The 14,582-nt window shown below is 61.9% G+C and overlaps 2 protein-coding genes across 2 annotated transcripts in view; one reads left to right on the forward strand and one right to left on the reverse strand.

The window, feature by feature from the left end:
* Positions 1 to 4,560: 4,560 nt before the first annotated feature.
* FABP3 (fatty acid binding protein 3) lies at positions 4,561 to 8,042 on the forward strand. The gene is made up of 4 exons (XM_040086056.2): positions 4,561 to 4,781; positions 5,381 to 5,553; positions 7,550 to 7,651; positions 7,763 to 8,042. The coding sequence occupies exons 1-4, from the start codon at positions 4,709 to 4,711 to the stop codon at positions 7,814 to 7,816; spliced, it is 402 nt and encodes a 133-aa protein (XP_039941990.1). The 5' UTR covers positions 4,561 to 4,708; the 3' UTR covers positions 7,817 to 8,042.
* A 709-nt stretch (positions 8,043 to 8,751) lies between these two features.
* ZCCHC17 (zinc finger CCHC-type containing 17) overlaps positions 8,752 to 14,582 on the reverse strand; it is an 11,187-nt gene continuing 5,356 nt past the window's right edge. The window contains exons 7-8 of the mRNA XM_040085983.2: positions 12,884 to 12,969; positions 8,752 to 10,161 (exon numbers count right to left, since the gene is read on the reverse strand). Coding sequence (XP_039941917.1) covers positions 9,994 to 10,161; positions 12,884 to 12,969 — 254 coding nt within the window. The 3' untranslated portion in view covers positions 8,752 to 9,993. The remainder of the gene's footprint in view (positions 10,162 to 12,883; positions 12,970 to 14,582) is intronic.

Below are 14,582 nucleotides of genomic sequence, written 5' to 3' on the forward strand. Positions count from 1 at the left end.
TGGGAAGCAGGGAGATGCCGTTCGGAGCACCCCCAGCCCCCCGAGCCAGGTCACCCATTGTCCCCACGCCGGATCCTCTCCCACAGCCCCTGCGGCCCTTGGGGATGCGGGAGACATGGAATGGGCTTTTCCCAGGCTCTGGCCGTGTCCAATCCTCTGCTTTTGCCTCCTGCCCGGGCACTGAGGGGCTGGGGGGGGACTCGTCTGCCCGCTCCGGGGGTCGCTGGCCCGAGCCGGGCGGGATGGTTGGACGTGGGGCCGGACCCACCCCACCCCTCCATCCATCCCATCCCATCCCGAACGGTGACCTATAGCTGTCGCTGTGGGACCAGCAAAGGGATCAAAGGAATCCCGCAGCCCAGGTCCCCTGCGGCCCCCGCCCGCGGACCAGGAGAGCCGTGCGGGGCACGGGCAGCGCCGTGCCCAGCCGTACCCAGCACCCCGCGGGCTCCCGGGCACCGCCCGTCCCTTGGCACGGAGGCCGGTCCGGGGTGGGAGGGAGGGTTGTGCGTGATGGGCGTGTGCAGGGACACGCGTGTGCACGGGCAGCGGCGGGCACGGGCACCCATTTACAGGGGCATGGGAACCGTGTGCGTGGGCATCCGTGTGCGTGGGCACCCATTTACACGGGCGTTCATTGTCACGGGCTCTCGTGTGTGTGTACATCCATGTGTAGGTCACGGGCACACACACACACACACACTGGAATCGCTGTGTGTGGGTGTCTGTGTGGTCACGGGCGCCCATTTCCATGGGCATTCATGGGCACAGAGTCCCACGGGGGCACCCATTGACACGGGCATTCATTGCCTTGGGCTCTCGTGTGCGTGGGCATCCGTGGGCACCCACGTGCACGAGCATCCATTTGTGTGTGCATCCGTGTGTGTGTGTGTGCACCTGTGTGCATGCGCCGTGTGTGTGTGCACCCGTGTGTGTGTGTGTGTGTGCATCCATGTGTGTGTATTTGTGTGTGCAGGGACATGTGTGTGTGTGCGTGTGCATGTGCAGGGACATCTGTGTGTGTGTGTGTGTGCAGGGACATGTGTGTGTGTGTGTGTGTGCATGTGCAGGGACATCTCTGGGTGTGTGTGTGCAGGGATATCCGTGTGTGTGTGTGCACCTATGTGTGTGTGTGTGCATCTGTGTGTGTGTGTGTGCAGGGATATCCGTGTGTGTGTGCACCTATGTGTGTGTGTGTGTGCACTCTGTGTGTGTGTGTGTGTATGTGTGTGCATCTGTCTGTGTGTGTGTGCAGGGATATCCGTGTGTGTGTGCACCTATGTGTGTGTGTGTGTGCACTCTGTGTGTGTGTGTGTGTATGTGTGTGCATCTGTCTGTGTGTGTGTGCAGGGATATCCGTGTGTGTGTGCAGGGATATCCGTGTGTGTGTGTGTGCATCCACGTGCATGTGCAGGGACATCTGTGTGTGTGTGCAGGGATATCCGTGTGTGTGTGTGTGTGTGTGCATGTGCAGGGACATCTCTGGGTATGTGTGTGTGCAGGGACATCCGTGTGTGTGTGTGTGCACCTATGTGTGTGTGTGTGTGCACTGTGTGTGTGTGTGTGCAGGGATATCCGTGTGTGTGTGTGCACCTATGTGTGTGTGTGTGTGCATCTGTCTGTGTGTGTGTGCAGGGATATCCGTGTTTGTGTGTGTGCATCCACAGGGACATCTCTGTGTGTGTGTGTGTGCAGGGATATCTGTGTGTGTGTGTGTGTGTGTGTGCGTGTGCATGTGCAGGGACATCTCTGGGTGTGTGTGTGTGCAGGGATATCCGTGTGTGTGTGTGTGTGTGTGTGCATGTGCAGGGACATCTGTGTGTGTGTGTGTGTGTGTGCACCTATGTGTGTGTGCATCTGTCTGTGTGTGTATGCAGGGATATCCGTGTGTGTGTGTGTGTATGTGAAGGGATATCTTTGTGTGTGTGTGCATCCATGTCTGTGTGTGTGTGCAGGGATATCTGTGTGTGTGTGTGTGTGCATGTGCAGGGACATCTCTGGGTGGGTGTGTGTGCAGGGACATCTGTGTGTGCATGTGTATGTGAAGGGATATCTTTGTGTGTGTGTGCATCCGTGTGTGTGTGTGTGCAGGGACGTGTGTGTGTGTGCACCCATGAGCATGGATGCGTGTGCACATGCCCAGTGGTATCTGTGTGGGTATCAGTGTGTGTGTGTGCATGCATCCATGTGTGTGCACTTGTGTGTGTGCATGCACCATGTGTGTGTGTGTGCATCCATGTGCACGTGCATCCATGCTCGTGGGCATCTCTGTGTGGACATCCATGTGTGTGGACATCCATGGGCACAGGCGCCCCTTTACACGGGAACTGGGGGGCGTGTACACGCGCGTGTGTTTGTGTGGGGTGTGCGCGTGTGCGTGTGTGTGTGTTTGTGTGGTGTGTGTGCATCCCTGCAGGTTGCCGTCTTCGTGGGTGCTCCTGTGGGTGGGTGTGCAGGGACAGCCATGTGGGTGTCATTGTGTGTGGGTGACCCTGTGCGTGGGTGTCACCATGCATGGGTGACCCTGCCCATGGGTGCTTCCTTGTAGATCGGTGTCCCTGTCGCTGGGTGTCCCTGTGGATGGGTGTCCCTCTCACCGGGTGTCCCTCTTGCTGCGTGTCCCTGTCACTGGGTGTCCCTGTGGTTTGGTGTCCCTATCAATAGGTGTCCCTGTTGCTGGGTGTCCCTGTGGATCGGTGTCCCTCTCACCGGGTGTCCCTGTGGATTGGTGTCCCTATCAATGGGTGTCCCTGTTGCTGGGTGTCCCTGTCACCGGGTGTCCCTGTGGATGGGTGTCCCTCTCACTGGGTGTCCCTCTTGCTGCGTGTCCCTGTCACTGGGTGTCCCTGTCGCTGGGTGTCCCTGTGGTTTGGCATCCCCATCAATGGGTGTCCCTGTCACCAGGTGTCCCTGTTTCTGGGTGTCCCTGTCGCTGGGTGTCCCTGTGGATGGGTGTCCCTCTCACCGGGTGTCCCTGTGGATTGGCGTCCCTATCAATGGGTGTCCCTGTTGCTGGGTGTCCCTGTGGTTTGGCATCCCCATCAATGGGTGTCCCTGTCACCGGGTGTCCCTGTCGCTGGGTGTCCCTGTGGTTTGGCATCCCCATCAATGGGTGTCCCTGTCACCGGGTGTCCCTGTTTCTGGGTGTCCCTCTCACCGGGTGTCCCTGTGGTTTGGCACCCCATCAATGGGTGTCCCTGTCACCGGGTGTCCCTGTTTCTGGGTGTCCCTCTCACCGGGTGTCCCTGTGGTTTGGCACCCCATCAATGGGTGTCCCTGTCACCGGGTGTCCCTGTCACCGGGTGTCCCTGTCACCGGGTGTCCCTGTGCCTGGGCAGCTGTTCCTGTCCATGCCCCCATCTCACGGTCCCGTTGTAGAGGGAGCACCCAAGGGGACAGGGCTGTGTGCTCTGGGGACCCTGACACCTGGGTGAGGGGACAGAGGACACTCCTTGCCCTCTGTGTCCCCCCTCCGGGCCACGGGGCTCTGTCTCCCTGGGGAATGAATTGTCCCTGCGGCCCTGGCAAGCAGAGCCCTGCCCGGTGTCGCAGCCGGGGCAGGGGACGCCCATCCCGCGGGGACAGGGACGGGTTCTGTGCCCCCGGGGGGTCCTGCTGGGTGGCGGTGCCAGCCAGAAGAAGCTGAACACGAGTCCCGGCTATTTTTGGGTGCCTGTGATGTCACACGGGGGCCAGAGACAGGGAGAGTGTCCCCGGTCCCTCCCGGCCCTGGTGCCTTTGACCCCACAGTCCCCGACACAAGGGGACATGCTGCAGCCACCGGGCTCAGGGACACCTCTGTCCCCAGCTGGGACCCTCCACGGCCCGGGCATGGGGACAGGAGTGGGCACCGTCCCCTGGGGTCCGGGGGACCCCGAATGCCATGGCCGGGGATGACCCCACCCTGGCAGGGAAGGGGCCGGGGATGCGCTGATCCCACCGGAACCCAAAGCACGGGGAGACGGAGGGGATCTGTGGGGGTCCCACAGCCCCGTGCCTGTCCCTGTCACCAGCGTCCCCTCGGCACCCAAAGCACCACTGGTGGCACACGCGTGTGTCCCCACGCGCACAGGGAGGGGACAGGGTCACACAGGGGCGCACACGCATCCAGCAGGGACCGGGTCACGTGTCCCCACAGACGCATGGGATTGAGGGGTGTCACACATGTCCCCACACCCGCCTGGAGCCCCCCACGTATATTCCCACACCCGCCACCCCGGTGCTCCCTGCTCCCCGTGCCTCAGTTTCCCCAGCTCAGCTGCCCTACCCCCGTCACTCGTGTCCCTGAAGGGCATCACGAGTGTCGCCGTCCCCACTCCCTGACCGCGCCCACACCCACGGGACCACCCTGGCTGGGCACACACCCCCCCGTGCCCACCTCAGCGCCCCCCTACCCGCAGCCCGCTCCCCGCCGTGCCCCGCGGAGCCCGGGCACAGCTCACGGCACGAGTGTCCCTGTCTCCGCCGTCCCCACCCCTGCCCGGCGCGGGGGTCGGGGCGGGGGGCGGCGGCCGGGGGCGGGTGGTCGGGCCGGGGTGGCCGCTGGCAGCGCTGCCGGGGAGTATTTCTGGAGCGCGTTGTGCTCTTTCCAATCATGTGATGAGGACATTATTTAAGGCGGCCGCGGGGCCGCAGCAGCTGCAGGCGGTGCCACGCTCGCAGCCGGCCGGACCCCCGCGCGTCTGCGGCCCCCCCGCGCCCCCTCGCCATGGTCGACGCTTTCGTGGGCACCTGGAAGCTGGTGGACAGCAGCAATTTCGATGAGTACATGAAGGCGCTGGGTGAGTGGGCGCGGCTGAGAGCGGGCTTGCAGTCACATCACCCCCTTTTTTTCTTTTTTTTTTTTGCTGTACGCCGCCCCCCCCCCCCCCAATTTTCCTGGTGAACCCGCGCTCCCCCCGCGGGGGTCCGGCTGGGGGGCTGCAGGTGGTGGGGGGGTCACTGGTGGTTATGGGGGGCTCTGGGCTTTGTGCACGTGGGGTTGGGCTGGGTGAGGGGGTCTCGGGCTGGGTGAGGGGTCTCGTCCTTCCCGTTCCCCCCCCCCACCCTGGGGGCAGCCTTTGGGGTTGAGATGCCCCCCCTGGGTGCTGGGGGTCGCTCAGGACCCCCCCAGGCTTTCCCAGCCCCCGAACCCCCCATCAGCCAGCCCCAGCACGGTCGGGGGGAGTCACCCAGCTCCGGGGCCGGTGGGCGCCGCTCCCGGATCCATCCCCCAGCAGGGACAGCATTCCCTGCCCCGGGGCGCACGGAGCCCCCCGGGACCGCGAGCGGGCAGCAGTTTTGGGGTTCACCCTGCACCAGCACGGGGAGGAGGAGCTCGGGGGCGATGCCGGGGGGGGGATCGGTGCCCCTCCGCACCCCCTCACCCCTCGGCCCCCAGGCGTGGGCTTCGCCACGCGGCAGGTGGCCGGCTTCACCAAGCCCACCACCATCATCGAGCTGGACGGCGACAAGGTCACCGTGAAGACCCAGAGCACCTTCAAGAACACCGAGATCACCTTCAAGCTGGGCGAGGAGTTCGACGAGACCACGGCGGACGACAGGCACGTCAAGGTGAGCCCCCAGCCCGCCCCACGCCGTGGCACCCCCGAAAGGCTCGGTGTGCCTCGGGGGATCGCTCCATCGGCGCCCGGCTCCAGGGCTCCATCCTGGCTGCCCGTGGAGGAGGAACGCCCGCCGGGGCTGCTGCTCAAGCCTGGTCCCGTCCAGGCAGCGCCCCCGAGCCCGTTTTTGCAGCCGGGCTGTCCCGGGAGCGCGACGGAGCCGCGGGAAGGTTGTGCAAGGGCCCGGCTGGCGAGCGCCAGCTTGCTCAGGAGGTGCTGCGGTGGTGGGAAGGGTCCGTGCCCCGGGGGAGCAGGGGCACCGCGCCTCTTTCCCGAGCCCCCTCTGTGCCTGCCCTCCCAAGCAGGCAGCGCTGCAGGGATGGAGCACCGGGATAATCCCGGCTGGTCCGTGCCGCTCCAAGGGCTCATCCCAGGGCTGCGGGTCCCTGAGGAGCTCAAAACTTCCCAGGCCAGGCTGCTCCTTCCTGTAAGAGCAAGGAAAAAATATCACCTGAGGGAGAGCAGTGGCTTTCCTGGCCTCTCCCACCCTGCAGGGACATTTTTCCCTGAAGGAGTGGCCCAGCTCCTGATTTTTCCTAGATTTCAGCCGCCGCTCCCATGCTCCCTGAACGCTCCGTGCGCGGAGCAGCTCTGTGCCCCACACCCAGCCCGGGGGGCGCCTCACGAGGGACCTGGGGGTTCTTTGGGCACAAAAACCCTTTCCTGGCCCCAGAGCAGGAAGCACAAAGGGCTGGGCTCGCAGTGAGGCTGGGGGAAGGGGCTGAGCGTCAGGTCCCTCCCTCCGTGCCCGGCTGCTGGAAGCTGTTCAAGCAGCAGGAACGTGTGACCGGCCCGGAGCTGCTGCCACAGCCCGGGACGTGCCCTTGGGGTGCCCCTCGGCCGGGGGCCAGAGGGCACGTGATGGGTCAGCGGGGCCAGGACGGCTGCCCGAGGCACGGGGATGGGGCAGGTGGGGTCAGCCGCGGGTGCGGGGAGCTGTGGGGCAGCCAGGATGGCACGGAATGGTTTGGGTTGGGAGAGATATTAAGGCTCAGCTCATCCCATCCCAGCCGTGGCAGGGACACCTCCCACTGTCCCAGGCTGCTCCCAGCCCAAATGTCCAGCCCGGCCTTGGGCATTTCCCAGGATCCAGGGGCAGCCATAGCTGCTCCGGGCACCCTGTGCCAGGGCCTCACCCCTCACAGGGAGGGATTTCTCCCCGATATTCCATCGATCCCTGCCCTGTGGCTGGGGGTTCCAGGGCTCTGGGGCACCCAGACTCAGCGGGTACCCAAACTTTTGGACAGTAGAGCTGTGGGGTGACCCGGCCATGGGGAGAACTGGGACCTGAGGGAGCACCCAGAGCCCTGCGGGGACCCGGGGCCGGGGCACACCCGAGCTCTGGGCAGACCCAAGCCATGGGGGCACCCGAGGGGCAGCGCCCGGCTCTGGGGGGGCTGGCTGGGGGGCACAGGGCAGGATGGGGACAGGCAGGCGGTGCCAGCGCTGGTGCCAGCGCCTGTCCCAGCACGACCCCGCCCTGCCGTGGCCGGCGCTGTCACGGTAACCTTGGCACGGGCCGGGCTCTCGGGCTGAGTCAGCAGCGCCGGGAGCTGAGGCGCGTTCGCCGCATCCGCCGCTCCAAAAACGCTCTCCGGGCGCTGCAGGGCGGGGAAGCTTCGCTCCCGAACCCCGATCCCCGCCCCGCCTGTCTGGTCCCCGCCGAAGCGCGCTCCGGGACAGGTCCCGGTGGCCCCGGGGCACGGAGGGCACGGTGACCGTGCCGGTGGCACTCTGGGGTCACAGCGGGGCAGCCGAGGCCGTGAGCCAGGGCAGGAGCCGGGCTGGGGCTGGCGGGGTTGGTGCCCGGAGAGCATTCCCACAGCGGCACTCCCGGCTGATCCCGAGCCTGCGGGGCTCCAGGGTCCCCTCTGAGGGACAAACCCCCCCAGAGCCCAGAAACCCGGGGGAGGAAGGTGATTGTGAGTCTCAATCCCCCCCCGCAGTCCGTGGTCACCCTGGATGGAGGCAAACTCGTCCACGTGCAGAAGTGGGAGGGGAAGGAGACGACGCTGGTGCGGGAGCTGAAGGATGGCAAATTAATTCTGGTAAGGAAATGGTTTTATTCCGAGGTTCCCGCCTCGGAAATGGTTCGAAATGGGAAGAGCTGGGCTCGGGGCTGGGCGAGGCAGCACTGACCCCCACCCCTCCGCCCCCAGACTCTCACCATGGGCAACGTCGTCTGCACCCGCACCTACGAGAAGGCGACATAGACGCTGTCCCAGGTCCCCTGCCTGTCACCCGGTGCCACATCGTCCCCACCTCCGGCCCCGTGCCAGGCACGGCTCCCCTCGGACCCGCCGGGGCCGCCCCTGCCCCCGCCCGGCGCCTGCAGGGGCTCCAGGGGCTCGGGTGGTGGATTCGTGGTTTGTTGTTTGGGTTCTTTTTTAATTAACAGTGGGAAAAGTCACATGGAAAAATAATAAAGGTGTTGTTACAGCTCTGTGCTCGGTTTACTCGGGAAAAGGCGGTTCTGGCACGGCGGGGACGGCGTTAATCCAGGGATCCCAGCAGCCCATCTCAGCCTCTGCTCCGGGCTGCGGGGATCGGCTGTGGCTGGCCATGTGCATTCCCGCGGCAGCTCGGGATCCGGGAATGCCGCTCCCAGCGAGGCCGAGGGCAGGAGGGAGCCCCACAGCCTCGGCCGGGGGTGCAGGATCACCGGCAATAAAGGTCCTGAGCTCTTGGGGATTTGGGGAGGGAAATGGCCCCAAAGGGGGATGCAGCCACGGGCAGCGGGGGCAAGAAGCACAGGGAAGGAGAAGGGAAAAGGGGAGGCTGCAGCAGCAGCCCCAGCTCCTGCGATGCCAGCAGCTGCCAGCCCCACTCCCATCTCCCTGCAGAGCCACAGGAGCGACTCCTTCCCCCATCCACATCTGTCCCAGCAGGGCCGAGCTGCTCCTGGCACACTCCCCCTGCCATCCCTGACCTTCAGCTCCAGTTACAAGATTTATGCTCCTTCCAGAAGGCTTCTCCTATGGGTTACCTCACCACACACCCACTTCCCACCCCAGGGAACCTCGGGAAGCAGCCAGAACTTCCCAAAAAAACCCCTTTCCCATCTCCTCCACACAGCCAGCGCTGTTCTCCCCCTGCCCAAGATGAAGTGTGGAGGGTGCAGAAGAAAGGAGCCGGTACAAAGTACAGCTGGGGAGGGCAGAGATTTATTTTCCATCCCTTTCCGAGGCAGCAAACACTGCACGGTTCATGTTTACTCCCAGTATCTCCACTCCCCCATTTGCTCCTTGCTCCTCCACTCCCAGTGTTTGCAGAGACCCAGGGAGCCGGGGCACAGCTCTGTGCCAGGGGCTTGTGGAGCCCAGCAGCACCAACCCCTGTCCCGGGCACGGTGTGGGCCTGGCAGTGCCACCCGCACCGCTGCAGGACAGGGCTGCTGTCACAGGAGCACGGTGCAGGGCTGGCAGTGCCACCTGCACCACTGCAGGACAGGGCTGCTGTCACCGGCTGTCACAGGAGCACGGTGCAGGGCTGGCAGTGCCACCTGCACCACTGCAGGACAGGGCTGCTGTCACCAGCTGTCACAGGAGCACGGTGCAGGGCTGGCAGTGCCACCTGCACCACTGCAGGACACAGCTGCTGTCACAGGAGCATGGTGCAGGCCTGGCAGTGCCTGGCAGTGCCACCCGCACCACTGCAGGACAGGGCTGCTGTCACAGGAGCATGGTGCAGGCCTGGCAGTGCCTGGCAGTGCCACCCGCACCACTGCAGGACAGGGCTGCTGTCACCGGCTGTCACAGGAGCACGGTGCAGGGCTGGCAGTGCCTGGCAGTGCCACCCGCACCACTGCAGGACAGGGCTGCTGTCACAGGAGCACAGTGCAGGGCTGGCAGTGCCACCTGCACCACTGCAGGACACAGCTGCTGTCACTGGAGCATGGTGCAGGCCTGGCAGTGCCACCTGCACCACTGCAGGACACAGCTGCTGTCACCGGCTGTCACAGGAGCACGGTGCAGGCCTGGCAGTGCCACCCGCACCACTGCAGGACAGGGCTGCTGTCACCGGCTGTCACAGGAGCACGGTGCAGGCCTGGCAGTGCCTGGCAGTGCCACCTGCACCACTGCAGGACAGGGCTGCTGTCACGGGCGGTCACAGGAGCTGGCAGCAGCTCCCGCAGGACACGAGGCTGTGGGACGGCAGCGGTGCCTGCAGAGCGTCATGAGCCCGCGCTGGCAGCAGCTGTGGAACCAGGGGCAGCCTGTGCCCGAGGTGACACAGGACAGCTCAGTCCTCTGTGGCAAGGTCAACACCTGCAATGCCACGCACCCGTGGCGCTCTGAGAAGGCAATTCCCTGTCCCCGGAGCAGGAGAGGTGCTGATCCCCGCTGGCTGCCCCGTGGCTGCAGCCCTGCCTGCCCCGCTCATCCCAGCGCTACTTTTTGTGCTTCTTCTTCTTCTTCTTCTTGCCAGCCTTGCTGGGCTTCCCAGAGCGCTTGTGCCTCTTGCTGGAGGGCTGAGCTCCATCGCTGTCCGAGGCCGAGCTCTCCGAGTCTGACTCCGAGGACTGCTGGGCCTTGTGCTTCTTCTTCTTCTTCTTCTCCTAGGAAAACACAGGGAAGGCCTGGGAATGTGGGAATGCTCTCCCTGGTGCTCACCAGGGCAGCACAGACCGTTCTGGGCCTGCTCCTGCATGGAAAAGGCACCATGGGCCAGGAGGCAGGAGCTCATCACCACTGCCAGGGCACAGGGCAGGGAACAGGGCAGGGCAGAACCGGAGCAGAGGGGCAGCAACGGGGAAATCCAAGGCTGGAAAACACTGGATAATTCATGGAAGGACAGCTCTTGCTCTCACTCCATTATTTCATCGTTCCTTATTAATACGAGTTGGAAGATGAAGGGGTTTTTTTCCCAAAAAATGGGTTTCTAAGCCAGTCATGAGCACCACCCCTGCAGCCCCAGCCCGCCAGGACGGGAGCACTGGAGCATCCAAACACTGCTGCAGGCAGGAGAGCCCAGCAGAGCTTCCTGCAGCGGCATGAGGCCAGAGCCCTCCTGCAAGATGTGGCTCTTTGCACAACCTCCCTCAAGATTTCACCATCCCCTCCTGTTTCCCAACTTCCTCTGTGCCCCTTCCTGCTCCCCAGCTTACCACTGCACCCCTCCTGCTCCCCAACTTACCACTGAACCCCCTCCTGCTCCCCAACTTACCACTGCACCCCCTGCTGCTCCCCAGCTTACCACTGCACCCCTCCTGCTCCCCAACTTACCACTGAACCCCCTCCTGCTCCCCAACTTACCACTGCACCCCCTGCTGCTCCCCAGCTTACCACTGCACCCCTCCTGTCCCCCAATTTACTCTTCATCCCCTCCTGCTCAATTTCTCCTGAACCCTCTCCTGTTCATCTTCCCATTTCACCCTGTGCTGCTCCTCAATTTCCTCTGCACCCCCTTCTTCTCCCCAGCTTCCCACTGCACCCCTCCTGCTCCCCAGCTTACCACTGCAACCCCTCCTGCTCCCCAGCTTACCACTGCACCCCCTGCTGCTCCCCAACTTCCCACTGCACCCCTCCTGTCCCCCAATTTACTCTTCATCCCCTCCTGCTCAATTTCTCCTGAACCCTCTCCTGTTCATCTTCCCATTTCACCCTGTGCTGCTCCTCAATTTCCTCTGCACCCCCTTCTTCTCCCCAGCTTCCCACTGGACCCCCTCCTGATGATTCCTTCATACATTCTCCCGCTTCCCAGTTTTCCTTGCACACCCTTCTGTTCCCAAACTTCCCTTCCAGCCTCCTCTCCTGCTCTCTCCCCGTTCAGAGCCCCCATCCTGTGCTTCTGCAAAGCCCCAAACCAAAAGCCTCAGACCTGACCCTTGGCTGCAGCATGGAACAGCTGGTGCTGGAATAAAGCCCGTTTTTGGAACTTTGAAAAGGATCTAAAGCCTCCAGCTTGAGGCGTGTGGTGAAGCAGCAGGCAGAGATTACCCTGAGATCAGGCCTGGGGAGCACTGGCATCACCCCAAGGCAGATCAGCACTGTTTGATGATGCAGGGGGGCAATTTGGGGATGTTTAATCAGCACACAGGCCTGGGCCCAGGATCTGATTGACCTCGTGCTGCTGCATCCCCTCCCAGCAGCTCCCAAGGGCCTGGCAAACCCATCCTGCACAAACTCAGCTGCTCCCTCCCCTTGGCTCTGGGAGCTAAAGGGAAGCAGGTCAGTGGGCCTCTAAAATAATTGTACCTTGCACAGGGCTAATGCAAAGCTGCAGCTTTCTGTCCAAGCACAGCAGCACCAGGATCCAACAAGGATCCACCAACTTCACCCATGGCCACGTCAGGGCCTGAGAGACTTTCCTGCCAAAAGGCTCTGAAGATCATGGAATGGTTTGGGTGGGAAGGGACATGAAATCCCACCCAGTGCCACCCCTGCCCTGGCAGGGACACTTCCCACTGTGCCAGTGTCCAGCCTGGCCTTGGGCACTGCCAGGGATCCAGGGGCAGCCACAGCTGCTCTGGGAATTCCATCCCAGCCCCTGCCCACCCTCCCAGGGAACAATTCCTGATTCCCAATCTCCCATGCAGCGCTGCCCTCTGGCACTGGGAGCCATTCCCTGTGTCCTGTCCCTCCAGGCCTTGTCCCCAGTCCCTCTGCAGCTCTCCTGGAGCCCCTTTAGGCCCTGCCAGGGGCTCGCAGCTCTCCCTGGAGCCTTCTCCTCTCCAGGGGAGCACCCCCAGCTCTCCCAGCCTGCCTCCAGGGCAGAGGGGCTGATCACTTGCCCTATTCGAGGACTCAAGGATAAAGCCAGGGAGGGTTTTGGGGAGCAGAGACGGCCACTGAGGTGACCAAAGCCCAGGGAGGAATATGGCCCTGCAAGCTCAGCTCAGGGCTCTAACCCAGCTTTGAAGCACCTGTGCCCACACTGGATTGGGTGTCCAAGCACCAGGCCCAGGCTGTCACCGGGGGAAAAAGGAAAGGAGCTGGCAGCTTCATTTTAATCAAACAGAACGACTTTTTTAGCAAGCTGGAAGAGCAAAGACAACACTCAGGGCTGAGGAGGGCAGGGCAGGGAGAAGAGGATGGAGTCACTCCACACCCTCAGCACATTTTATCTCCAAAACAGCAAATAGTGTCACCCAAAACCGAGTCTGTTTTCCTGTGAGATAACAGACTCACCACAAAGTCCCTGACCCACAGAGAAAAGGCAAATCCTCCCAGTCCTAAGAGGACGGGAAGGAGTTAAATCCTCCCGAGAAGGGGGTGCAGCAAGGAGAATTTTCTCAAGCTTTTCCAGCCTGTGCACATGGTGAGAAAGTCTGACAAGACCTTCACAACCACGATTTCATTCCAGAGCTTGGGAAACTTTCTCAGGATGTGAGGGCTGAAGGCAGGACAGGATGTCACACACACTCCTGGGGATGGAACAGGGGACATAAAAGCACACGTGGGCATTGTGCTGGCTGGAAAAAATCAACAAACCCTCACTCTCCCCTTTTTGGGGGCTTCTAACAGCCAAGATCACTGCAAGAGAGACAAATTTCTTTCCTGGCACACAGTGGGGTTCTTGGTGTGTCCTGTGCAGGGCCAGGAGCTGAACTAAGTGATCCTTGTGTGTGGATATTCCCTGATTCCTCCACTGCAGAAGTGCAGGCAGCACAGCAAATCAGCACAGCCTGGGCTGGAAGTGCAGCAGGAAACAAGGAGGGCTGAGCATTCCCAGAGGAAAAAAATGTGGCTGCTCCATCCCTGGAAGGGCCTTGGAGCAGCCTGGCACAGTGGAAGGTGTTCCCATGGCAGGGGTGGCACTGGATGGGATTTAAGGTCCTTCCAAGCCAACCCATTCCAGGATTTTATGATTTTCAGTAGCAGGAGGCAGCGCTGCCACAAAACCCTCGTGCACCAGCAGCATCCTGCTCCAGAGCAGAGCTGTGCTCAAACCCAGCACCCCAGCCCTGGGAGATCAGCCCTGCTCAGCAGGGAACTCTGTGCAGGGGCTGCTCCAGCTCAGGGACAGCCCAGCGAAGCCCAGCTTTGTGCCTGCAGGGACAGCCCTGAGCTGCCAAGTGCCCTCCAGCTGTGCTGGATGGGGCTCAGCTCAGCTCTGGGCACACCCAGCACTCCAAACACCGCATTTTGAGGGGATATTTGGAGAGGATTTGGCCCAAGCAGCTCTCAGTGCAGAGGGCTCACAGCACACAGAGCTGTACTTCACGGTTCCTTGCACATCCTGCCCCACCTATGCAATCAGCACACCAAAACCCAACAAAAGTGCTCCAAAATCTCTCTCCAAGCCCCTGTTGGAGCTGCCAGCAGGACAGCAGCAGGCTGGGCTGGAGCCTGAGCGCTCCTTTTCATGGAATTCCTTCCCTGCTGCTCCAAGAGGGGCCCCTCCAGCACTCCAGGCTCCCTCCTGCCCTTTGTGAGGAAACTGCTCCAGGCTGCGCTCTCAGAATGTTACAACAGCTCACTCCTCCTAAAGGTATTTGGGGTTGAGATAAGAGGGGAGCGCCCAGAACTCTCCAAGAAGCTGAAATATTTTTCACCAGGGCCTTTTTAGGAGTTATGATCCCATTCCAAGACTTTGTGTCTTGTCCTTGTGAAAAACTCGAATGGATTTCTAATGTCTGTCTGCATCTCTGGGGGTGTGCCAGGAATCCTTCTAGGCTTAATTTTATTCTTTATCCTCATCCCACCACCCAATTTCCTTCCAAACAAGATTCATTACATCAATCTAAAGGTGCTTTTGCATGATTTGTCAGAATAAACCTGAGGAGAAGAACCCAGCCTAGAGCCAGTGAACAAAGACAGACTCAGAAAAATCTGGATTAAGACAATGTGTGAAGGGCTGCGCCCTCTTAATGCCATGGAAGAACCAGCAAAACTGAGGCTGGATGAACCACAGATCACGGAACAAACACACTTTGGTGTGGTTTTCACATGAAAATCTGCAGGAAGATCTGGAAACCTTCCACAAGCTGGGGAAAAGAGCACCAAAGTCATAAAAAATCTCCAAAGGCCATCCAAA

The sequence above is a fragment of the Hirundo rustica genome, chromosome 25 (assembly GCF_015227805.2).
Source record: "Hirundo rustica isolate bHirRus1 chromosome 25, bHirRus1.pri.v3, whole genome shotgun sequence".
Classification (NCBI taxonomy): domain Eukaryota; kingdom Metazoa; phylum Chordata; class Aves; order Passeriformes; family Hirundinidae; genus Hirundo; species Hirundo rustica.